Genomic DNA, 11891 nt, shown 5'->3' on the forward strand with positions numbered 1-11891 from the left:
AGCAGTGACCTATATTTTCAAAAAGTTGTCCTGACCCTTTGGCGCTCTTTCGGCAAAACCAGGGTCTTTTCCATACAATATTCTCCCCTCACTGTCTCTCAAGTAAGAGCAAATCCGAGGTTTTTTTTTTTTTTTTTTTTAAATTGTGGGTTTTTGTTTTTTTTGTATGTCACAATCTCCAAAGAAGTGTATGTTACCATCTCTGTTTCTTGCTTTACTTTTTCACGTTTACCTTTTTTGGTTCTGCTGAGGGCAGAATTTATTGCAGTCAGTATGTAAACACTTCTGAGGTCTGTTTCCTGACATGAAAGTATCCGAATAGAGAAAAATGTTGCCCACTGACATTCACAAAGATAAAGGGATAGTGGGAAAACAGGGGAAATGGCATCTTTGTCCAGCTATGCTTCAAGTGTACTGTAGAACAGGGCTGTCCAACTGCCTACATGTGGCCTGCAAGGGGTTAAGTTGCAGCCCCCAGGCTCTGCTGTCCAGCTGCAACTCTCCAGGCTTCATCTCCTGCCTACAGCTTGTGTTCTGTGCTTGCTGGGCGACACGGCACAGGGTGCTCAGGGTGAGACCGGGGCCCTGCAGTGGGGCAGGTGCTCAGTATTGGGCGGAGGGAGGAGGTCAAGTTCCATGTTGCATGGTGCAACAAAGGGGGGCATCCATTTGGCATGTGGCCTACGGGCCCATGACTCCCACTGGTATGACCCATAGCTGCTTCAAAGTTGGACAGCCGTGCTATAGAACAGTGGTCTTCAAACTTTTTTGATTGTGCACCCCTATCAGTAAAAACAATTTTTGAGCATGTACCCCCAATATATGTATATTTATATAAATAGAAGTTCTAATATTTTCTTCCCGCACCCCAGTGGATCGTCTTGCGCACCCCCTGGGGTGCACACACCCCACTTTGGAGACCACTGCTATAGAAGATGGAAAAACAAAAACCTGGGGAAAATGCTATGGTGCAAGCCGATTTTCAGTGCTAGGAGTCCAGTGCTACTTTAGCTCCAACTACAAAAGTAGCTCTTCAGCTTACCACCTGTGGCTTTTCACAGAAAATAGTGTAAAAGGGTTTTGTTTTTGTTGTTGTTTTACTACATGCATTGGGTGTGACTTACCTGCCATCATAAATACTGTAACATGTGCCATCTATGTCTGTTAGTTGTGGTACAAGCACAGTAGTTTTCTTTTGAACTGAACTGTTTGCCACAATTCAACTGGAAGAGGGAGGGCCATGCATTCATTTCAGGGTGCAATTGTATTGATCCCTAATCCCAACAATCGTGCCTCCTGCTATGCCACACATGCTTAGCAGGAGGCTCACTTTTGTGGTTAAAGATCAGATCCCAGTTGTGGTCTTCCTACTTGCCATTGGGGGCTAGGAGGAGCAGTTAAGGGGAGCTTCATTACCCTGGGCTCTCCCTGTACTAGCAGTTTGAAAGCAAGGTGCCTGCAGGTCTGGAACTGACAGCCAGCTGATGTTAGTTCTGGCCAGGGACCACACAGCCTTGAACTGGCCCCAGCCCTGCTGGGGTCCTACTACACATTCAACAGAAGGTGCCATACAAACCCGCCATAAAAGTCTTATACATTATGTCTATTATGTTATTGTTTCACATAAAACGAAGCAATACTAAAACAGGGCAGTTATGATAATTCTCACACATGCTTTAGGTGAAACTGATTTTAAATAAGTAAGAATCAGTAAAAACTGTTCCTTGTGGGTTATTGTTGTTACATTTTTGCAACCCCACTATTGCATCCTGTCCCAGAAATATGGCAAAAGTAGTTTTCTTTAGCGAGCTAAACACAAACATCTGGTGCAAATCTGATGCAGGATCTATCTCTGAAAAATTTCAGATAGAAGAGCCAAATGAGTGTCCCAAATTTTGGGTTTTATAAATTCCAAATACAATGGACATCGCTATCAGCAAAGCTTTCATGTACATAGCCTAATAAAACAATTGATCCTTCTTTGTTCTTTGAAGAGGAGTGTCTGGAACTTCATTTGACAGGATTCTTCCTGCAGTGATTCTAATTCTTACAGCTGAGTTATAAATCTCGTTTTCCAAGCGTTTATAATCTGATAGAGTCTTGACTAGAGTCTAGGAGCTCTAGTGGGTTTTCCTGTAGTAAGAGCTTTTTGATTAGAAGTAATGTGGTGATATACTGTATAACAAAATAGTAGGATCCTGTTTTTGTGTTCCACAGTGCTGCAAATTCCTGCCCATCTAGCCCCCGTGGTGCAGGCTCTTCAGGGTACAAAATGAGTCGTGTAATACCATCTGACCTACATTTAATGGCTGACAATTCACAGTCAGAAAATGACAAGGAAGCATCGGGTGGAGATAGCCCAAAGGTAAATGTTGCTTGGAATTGAATCGCAAAATAAAGCCTTAAGCCAAACGTAACATTGTTGGAAATCTGTTGGCCAAAGTACATGAACCCAGATATGATTTGGCACTTAGCAGTTGAAAACAGTTTTGGAGTCGGATCCCTTTTGTAATTAGATGCATTGTGTGTTGATTTTCTTTTGATGTAAACCTACATTGAAATTTTTGTATCCATTATGCATACCCATTTTTAGGTGTTAGCAGAGTCGGACTTACTTAAATCTGGCGTTAGTTTCTCATGGTTTCCAGTGTTATCTTAAATTTTCTTAATTGGAAGTTTGTTTTAGTTCATTCTTTTTGAGGTTTTCACCCAAAAGTGTTGAAAAATTAAATAAATTGCATTTTGTGACTTTAGTAAAGGTTTATACAATTGTTAAGTTCACTGGTGCATATGGTTTGTTTTTGTTTTTTATAGGATGACTCAAAGCCACCTTATTCCTATGCACAACTAATAGTACAAGCAATTACAATGGCACCTGATAAGCAGCTTACACTAAATGGAATTTATACGCACATAACTAAAAATTATCCATACTACAGAACAGCAGACAAGGGCTGGCAGGTAAATCTGATTTTGTATGTGTGTGTGGCTCTTGTGGTGGTTGTTTTTAAGCTGTGAATAAAAATTCCAATGTAGCCAACAGAGGCATGACAGCCAATATACCAAGGTAACGTGTTTTGTTTATACTGGTTATATTTAATGAACCTGACAAGCCTTCCAGAGGTTTTGGGGTGACTTGAATTGGGTTATAAAAGTGTGTGAAGATACAGAAGCATCTCTGACTCTACAAGGTGAAACATGCCTTCAGTTTTTCAACAAGGTTATTCCATATAACTCCAGTAGGAGGACTATAGAGGTTTTCCATGGGATAAAAATACTGTAATCACTGGTGGGATAAAAATACTGTAATCAGTGGTTTAAGGTGTATTTGCACCACAAGGAAATTATATTCTGTTTGAATTACTATGTATGTAATACTACCTCAGCAAACCAAAATGAGATCCCTAATTATCTGAATCAAAGCCTGTTGAAAGTTGTGGCCTTGATCATGTGACACTGTTACAGGTACACACAGTTTGTTTTAATTTGTCTTGCCTCATTTTTATTTTTGGATGTGTACAAATTAAACGCCATTTGCCAATTCGCCCTCTCTAACTATATTAAATCTTAACAAGCTAAGCCATCAATTGCTTCAAAACTTAAGATTTCTTCCTTTTTTTTTTTTTTTAAAGCAGATTTTGACCGCAGCTCACTACTGGATGATCAAAAGTTTAGCCCAATTCCATATGTTTTTCCTAAGCATGCAGAGATACAACTTCAGTGCCTCTGCTGTTACTTTTAGTTTTACCAAGGGAGGGTAGAGAGCAATTAGCAAAACTGGTCAGTTCATAGTTGCTATTCAGGATCCTGTGGGCAACACTGCAACTACAATGTCATTCAGGTCATATCGGTTTCGCTGTACTGCTGCTTAGCAGTTATGATCTGCAGTCGAAGCAGACACTGAAGTTATTTACAGGGCAACTGAGAGAGATGGGGGAGGGTTAAGTAACAAAGAACTACTTTCTACTTACCATGCAACTAGTAAGGTAAAGAATATGCTCCTTCACCTTTGCAGCAGTAAAGGGGAATTGACATTTCAGATTTATCACAGAACTACTAGCCCTAGAGGCTATATAAAAATAGTACACTCTTCTTATTCCCAGTAGCTGAAAATATCGGACTTCTGGGCTTCTCACCACAGATTCCACTGCCTGAGGCCTCCCCCTTTCTCAACTTTTGCTCTGGGTAGTCTGTGTTCAGTAAACTGCTCAAGCTGTATGTGTACATTTTTTTCTCTTTCATGTAATATGGTCTTCTGCTTGCATACCACATATATATGTAGATTCTACCCTGGCAGTAGAAGCTAGTGTTAAAATATTTTTGCGTACCTTTTATTTTGAACATAATCCCTAAATTTTACGTATCTGGTCTATATATTGCATTTTTTTCCCAGAAAATCTGGTTGATTGATACAGCATAATGTGTTCATCTGTAATCTGCATTATGGTTTGTAGTATAAAAATCAAGCATTTAAATGTGTAGTACTTCGCAGAAATAAAATTGCAGACACAGGATGCATCTTCATTTCAGAGAATTGATAAAAAGTTCACCCTTATTCATAAAAAGAAATAGGAAGGTATAAAATGAAGTAGCTGTGTAGGTATTTTGTTTGGTAGTCATGTAGAATATTACTATGATGCTAGGTAGTTTATCTCATTTTTTCATTCAACTTCTAAGTTTCAGGCATTTGATTGCAGTTTTAGAAATGTAGGTGTTTAAGATTAAATATGTTTATCTACAATCTCACAAATATTTGATCCTTTCTATTATATAAAAGCCTGTTTTGTTGAGGATTCATCACAGTGAATTCATTCTGGGGGTTACTTTGCTTCCAGGTTAGAAGTGTTGGATTTACTCTTCTCTTCGAGCAGATGGAGATGTAAATACAACTGTGATAAACTTAAAGTCTTGGCACCTTCTGGCCATTCTGTTTCAGTCTTTGGCAAGGGAAACAACTTCTGGTTGCATCAGATTGCACTGAAGAAACCATACAAGGGTATCATTGCTTTAAGTTCTCCAGACCTGCTGCTAAGGTCATGACTGAGGTGCTTAAAAGGCTGAACTGACATTGGATTGGCATTTAATTTGGAGGGTTTGGAAGAGTTTTGATTTTAAAAGTTAAATTTTCCCTGCCAGCTGTTTGTGTTAACGTTCGGCATATCAGAGGTACTGTTAGTGTGTAGTCCTATTTGTTTTTTCTGCCTCAGTAATCAAAATCAGAAAGATCAAGATATGATGCGTCTCTATAGGAGATGCATGAAACCAAGGACAGACTTTGTTCTGTTAGCTTCAAAACTGGCCATTTCGTGCATCTCTATCCAAGTGGAAGTTCAGTTTACTTTGTGCCATTGCAAATTAGGGATACGGTAAGGGTGCAGTCTGTAACATAATCTGAAGATCTTTGTTTATATTAGAGAACTGTATTAGAAGTCATTTGTCATTTAGTGTTTTTCCTTAGTTCACTAAATCCTTTGATTATTAACGAGAGTATCAAATGATAGGTATCTTTCCCTGGACTGGGGAAGAATAATTTGGAATTGAGAAGTTGCTAAGAGCATTCTCCCCGTTTTTGTCCTCTGATGATGAATGGTAACTCCCAAGTATATAGCTGCATTTATAATTTCTCCAACCTAACATTTGCTTTTCTTACTATGGAATAGTAAATAGCATATTGTGCCAGATCTGTATTGGAATCAGCATGCAGTATGTTTTAGAAGCCCAATGGGAACAGCCTGACCTTTTTTCCCTTTGAGAAGCAGGATGCATGAGCACCAGTAGTTCTTTGTTATTTGCTGCTTTTATACCCAGACAACTCTTTAAAAAAAAGTTTTAAAAAATAATAATAAAAAAATTTAAAGCTCTGTTGTGGCTACCATCCTTCTCACTAGAGGACTGAAATGGAATTCCCTTAGTAGCTCATTAATATTGTTCTTGAATTGTTATGAGAGGTCTAAGCAGTACTTAAGATTCCTTTTTTCAGGTTCAGCACAACTGTCTCTGTAGCCCTCCTTAATTCCTACTATCTTTAGACAATCGGAGACCTGGACCCTGAGTCTCCTGTATTACAGATTACTGCACTTGGCCACACTCTGATTTCAGATGTATGAATTCTACATATTTTTCTTATGTTCCATAGAATTCAATACGCCACAATCTCTCTCTGAATCGTTATTTCATCAAAGTACCACGTTCCCAGGAAGAACCAGGCAAAGGCTCATTCTGGAGGATAGATCCTGCCTCTGAAAGCAAATTAATAGAGCAGGCTTTTAGGAAAAGGCGGCCTAGGGGAGTACCTTGCTTTAGAACCCCTCTGGGACCACTCTCTTCTAGGTAAGGAAAAACAGATGAACCGAAAGACTATGGCTGTTACTTAACCTTCAGGCTGTTACAAACTTGAGAGCTTTGTTTACAAGTTTAATTATTTAATATAAAATTGAGTGTGGTTGAATTCTGTGAAATTCACTAGTTAGACTGCCCCCATGCAGTGGGCCTGTTTTTATTGCTTGATTTAGTGTTAACGGACTGACTTAGTTTAGATAAATAATTGGCAGCTTGTTAATATATGGAGATATTTCTGTACTGCAGTGTTACAAAATTAAAATGGTAATTACTAACTTTATCCACTTTCATTTAAAACTGTTTATAGAGAAAATACCAAATCTCAGCTGACAGTTTTATATTAAGTTGCAGGTGACAAATGTGTTTAGTTGGGTAATATTAACCAATATTCTTAACGGTGAAATAATATATAGATTTAGTTATTTGCTCTGTAAAGATTGTCCCTTTTCTGCTTTTGTTGGCTTCTTTTGAATTAACCTTTAAACAGCTGATCATCATTCTGCCCCTCCAGAACAAACATTTGTACTGTTGCATGGATTGCTTAGAAACGTCACTTAAGAAAATGCCCAAATGTTCAATTCCATAGCATCAAAATAATATACGGTGGTATTGATTTGGCAGAAGGCAAAAGGTGCCCTCTCATGGACAGTATATATATTACAATATTTTAGAGGTGAGGTCACTCATCTTTTAGTTATTAACATAAAACACACCAGCTGCTGCTTTCATTTTTAAATACAGAAGTGCCCCAGCTTCTCCTAATCATTCTGGAGTGTTATCTGCACACTCCAGTGGAGTACAGACCCCAGAAAGCCTGTCAAGGGAAGGATCTCCAGTCCCAATGGAACCTGAACCTAGTGCTATCCAGCCAAAATTAGCAGTAATACAAGAAGCACGGTTTGCACAGAGTGCCCCAGGTGAGAAATCTAGAAAGAATATTTTTTGCGGGGGGGATGTTTTGTTTTTTTTCTTTTTTGAGCAAAATTCTCACACCTAACCAAGAAAGCAGTTCATATTTTGAGACAGATAACCTATTAAAATGTAAGGCAATGCAGGGACAAATGCATAAATGTGTAAATATTTCCTGAAAATGTATCAGATGTATTAGCCATTTTCTTTCTGTTATACACATTTTGTTCCAGCATAGTTATTCATTGTGTGGGTAAGCGGAGGCAGTAGTTCCTTCTGATGTATGAAAGTGTAGGGTCTTATCGTTGTCATGACTCACTCTGGAAAATTACTTTAAGTTTTATTGAGTAATGGTTGTCTTCACAGGCATTTTATGCACAAATGTGCATAAAAAAGTCCGTAGGGATGAACTGGTGAAAACTAATGCAATCTGGATCATGGGTTCATGTGCTCAGTAAATACTTTGCTTAAGGATAGTAAATCTGCAGTCATTTCTCCCTTGTTCTAGTGGGGAGTGGAGTGGAAGAGAATCAGAATGGGAGAGTCATTGAATCTTAAAGGTTTTTCTGCCACTGCATTTAGCTGTGTGCATGTGGTGTTAAGAGTTGTGTTGATAGTTTTCTTGTGTTCTAGTTACTCATTTGCCTAACGACAGCATGTCGTCGTCTTCTTACAGCAAGTTGAAGACCCCTGGAAATGTTAGGTTTTCTGTAAAGATACCTTGAGTTAGCAATAGCAGTTGGACCCTCAGAACCCTGCAAGCTAAGGCCAGGTCTCCATTACAGGTTCTGCCACCCAAAATGTTTACATGGCTTAATACTGTGAAGTGCCATAACAGTCTCTTATTATCCAGTTTTAGCTTTTTTATCATCATAGTAACTAGTAAAGGATACACACAGGATTTTTTAATGTTACGAGGCTTTGGTGTCTGTTGAGATTTAAGAGGACGATTGGCTGAGAAAATACTTGATTCAAGGTGCCAGTCTAATTTTTCTACTTTTCTCAATAGGATCACCTCTATCTAGCCAACCAGTTTTAATTACTGTACAACGGCAGCTACCACAAACTATTAAACCTGTCACCTATACTGTTGCAACTCCTGTGACAACATCAACATCCCAGCAGCCTGTAGTTCAAACCGTTCACGTTGTTCACCAGATACCAGCTGTGTCTGTCACGAATGTGACTGGATTAGCACCAGCAAACACTTATACTGTAGCTGGACAGGCAGTGGTCACACAAGCTGCAATGGTAACCCAGCCTAAGGTGGAACCTCAAGAGAATGGAGACCACAAAGAAGTAAAAGGTGAGAATTAGCTGAGCTTGGTTAGTCTTCTGTGAATACATATAATTGTTTAATAGCCTTTAAAAAATCTTCATAGATACAGGGAAGAAAACCAAAAAAATTAGCTAAAACGAGAACTTTTGCCTTTTCAGCTATTTGACGTTATTAATAACACGTTGAAGACTAAAATAACTTAATCACTTCATGTTTTGTGTTAAGGTTTCTTGACTTACCATTACATTTTAAATCATTTTTTGTTGTTTTGCAGTTAAAGTGGAACCTATCCCTGCTATTAGCCATGCTACAATAGGAGCTGCTAGCCGCATCATTCAGACATCTCAGACCACGCCCTTACAGACAGTTACTATAGTGCAACAGGCACCACTAGGTCAACACCAGCTACCAATAAAAACTGTAACACAGAATGGAACACACATAGTACCTATCACCACAGCGATACAAGGGCAAGGCAACACTGGTAAGCGTTTCATCAGTATTTCCTGTAGACAAACTTTTCTGGTGTCAGAGCTGGCTTCAGATTATTCAGATAAGTATTAGACTTTTCAGAATGGCCATTGTTAAATCTTACTTAATTCCTTTTTCAGACCTTTGCACTCCTACAAAAAGCTGCTAAAGTTGCAGAGATGGCAACCTGCAGCCTTTTATCTTTGTTTGACAGTTGGCAGCTTTATTCACTAGCTGGAATCATTAAAGGACAGCATCAAGGATGACAAGCCCCAAATCAAACACAGTCTAAACATCACTTCTTAATGTTTTTGTAGCTCTTGAAAACTTACCACCTCTTTTTTTGTGGGAACTGACACAATTAAAATGGCAAGCGCGTCTTTGTGCAAATTAGAGATCAAACAAAATGCAGGACTTGTTTGTGGAGCTGTCGTAATTTCTTGCATGCGTGCATGCATGCAATTATGCATACACACCTTTCTCCCAGAAATCAGCTGCTGGAAATTCAGGTGCACATTTCAGGCAAGGAAACATGGTAACAGCTTCTGCTCCACATGCCTCTGGTGGGGAAAAAGAAAATGAATGCTGCAAGTGCTGCACAAGGGGGCTCCCTAGCTGCTAGTAATGGACACTTTCTCTTTCACCCAGCAGTGGCTTATGTGGTTAACAGAGGAGCCACAATATTTCTCTGCCCTGTCTGCCTCCCAGCCTTCCCATTAAAGCTGCCTGTATTTTTCCCAGGGAAAACACCATACTTATGAGGTTTTTTAAGGAAAACTTTTTTCCTTCGTTCTTTCAAAAACAAGGCATGCTCTTAATCAGGAGCATGTTGTATGCAAGAGAATGCAGATTTTCTTCTTTAGTTTTCTTACAGGTTTAGACAGAAACAGTTTTAAAATCTGCAAGAATTTCAGAGGGTTGTTTTGAATAGTACTTGTCTGTGTGCCTTAAATACTATCAATCCGCTCAGTTCTTGAGTAAGCAGCCTGATTGGGTGGCAGAACAAATATGTGTCTGTCATGTGTCCAGATTTTGGTATGGTTTGCAGGTAAATCTAATTCTCACTGCCCATTTCCTTTTAAGCTAAGGAGACCTTGCACCCTTTTTTGAAACACCAATTTGTCAGAGATGGATAAAAATGATATTTAAAATGTTCAGAAATACGTTTGTAATCATTAAAGTCCCAGACTTTTGTTTTAGTTGCTTGCAAGGTACTCAGCATTCAAGGTATAATATAATATTATTTTCTGTGCCATTCTTCTATATCCTAATATTTGTACTGGGTTTTTTTTATTACTACTGCATATTGAAGATTTTGAGTTCACTGTCCTTTTTCAGTTGTATTAGGATGCTAAAATGTTAAGATTATTCTGTCCAGTGTGCATCATTTTCAGTCATGTTGGTGTTGCCTATTTGGTAGGCTTTGAGGCCCATGTAAAATAACTGCTCTCCCTTTCTAAATTTTGTCATTTGCAAATTTTTACTACTTCCAGTGTTCCCTTTTGAAAATGGGATTTAGAATTCTGATTTCTTCTGATTTTTTTTTGATGCAACTCCAAAGTAGCTGCTTCTTGTGCTTTCTGAAGCTAACAGTTTCAAGAAGGCAGTCTCTGAACTAACTACCTGCTGATAAGCTGGTTTAGAGAAGCAGTTCTAGTTGCCTGTTATTCCACTTGCTTGGAATAAGTTAAGCTTGCCACAGGAGGCTTCATATAGGAACCGTTGTTATCTTCAGGCAAGACTCAGACTGTTTGATGAAGATACCCAGTGTGTGTGGGAATCTAGTCTTAAGTAGTCTACCAGTTAGTGTATGCCTGAATATGTTATGCAAAATCCCTCTTAATAGAAGCAGTCTTTGTAGTTGAAATCTTAAGCTAGTTTTCCATTTATAGATCCAGTTTTTCACATATTCTTTGTGCAGAACTTCACCAGAATGAAACAAGTCAGCATGACATTTCATAAATGTTTTTGATAAAGGAAGGAGTGGAAATTTTGTCAAAAGTCAGTTAAAATGGATTTAAAACCCAAGTTTCATATTTTTTAAAAGTTCACCATTCCTTTCTTTCATTTAGACTCAGAATTTGATTAAATATGTTATCATTGGCAAGGAAAGTTAATTACTAACTTTTTGATGATTGTAAGAAGCTTAGGGAGATATCTTAGCGATGTGGGTATAGTCTCTCACTATTTATATTGTCCCTAGGATACCCACTAACTTAACAAACCCAGTAGTGCTCTCTACAGGTCTGGAATTTTGCGAAGAACTCTGTCATGGGAATACATAGCCTGGAGTAGTAACACAACAATGTAAGGAGTATTTGCATCACGTGAATACTTCACAAATTACAGGGCCTGTTCAGCTGCAAAAACAGTTGTCAGAGCAATTCTTTTAAATGCTCAGTAAGTAGAGGTGCACCAATACATTGGTCCCATATTGGATCAGTACTGATACAGGAAAAATTGAGAGCATCAGCAATCAGCTTTTTTGCTTCATTTGGCCTGTAACGTGGTGATAAATGCCCTGTGTATGTGCGCAGCCACAGCTGGTGTGCAGCAGGGTGGTAAGTCTGGTGTGGGGGGAGAGAAGGGGGGGCAGATGGAGGCCCCCATGATGAGGGAGGAAGTGAGACTGGGGCAGGTGCTGCTCAGTCAGGGCAGGGCAGGACATGGGACGGAGCCACGAGCGGCTCATCTGGGGGGCAGCTTCTTACAGTGCACGCAACCTGGGAGGGCATGGGGGTTGTGTCTCCTCGGATCTGCATGGGGCAGGGTGGGCTGCCGCTGTGCTGGGCTCTTCCTGGCAGGGGGGCTGAGCCAAGCTGCACTTGGGATGGGCAGTGGTGGCACTGGGAGTGAGGCTATGGGGGGAGCTATGGTGAATTTTGGGGTGGCT

The 11891-nt window shown here is 39.4% G+C and overlaps 1 protein-coding gene across 2 annotated transcripts in view; it reads left to right on the plus strand.

The window, feature by feature from the left end:
* The window catches only part of FOXK2 (forkhead box K2), an 89861-nt gene that overhangs the window by 72376 nt on the left and 5594 nt on the right, over positions 1-11891 (plus strand). For both annotated transcript variants that reach the window (XM_019542703.1, XM_019542702.1), the window contains exons 5-10: positions 2218-2365; positions 2815-2961; positions 6137-6330; positions 7081-7256; positions 8258-8554; positions 8802-9011. In XM_019542703.1, coding sequence (XP_019398248.1) covers positions 2218-2365; positions 2815-2961; positions 6137-6330; positions 7081-7256; positions 8258-8554; positions 8802-9011 — 1172 coding nt within the window. The remainder of the gene's footprint in view (positions 1-2217; positions 2366-2814; positions 2962-6136; positions 6331-7080; positions 7257-8257; positions 8555-8801; positions 9012-11891) is intronic.

This window comes from Crocodylus porosus, unplaced genomic scaffold, assembly GCF_001723895.1.
Source record: "Crocodylus porosus isolate Cpor-Errol unplaced genomic scaffold, CroPor_comp1, whole genome shotgun sequence".
In the NCBI taxonomy this organism is placed as follows: Eukaryota; Metazoa; Chordata; order Crocodylia; family Crocodylidae; genus Crocodylus; species Crocodylus porosus.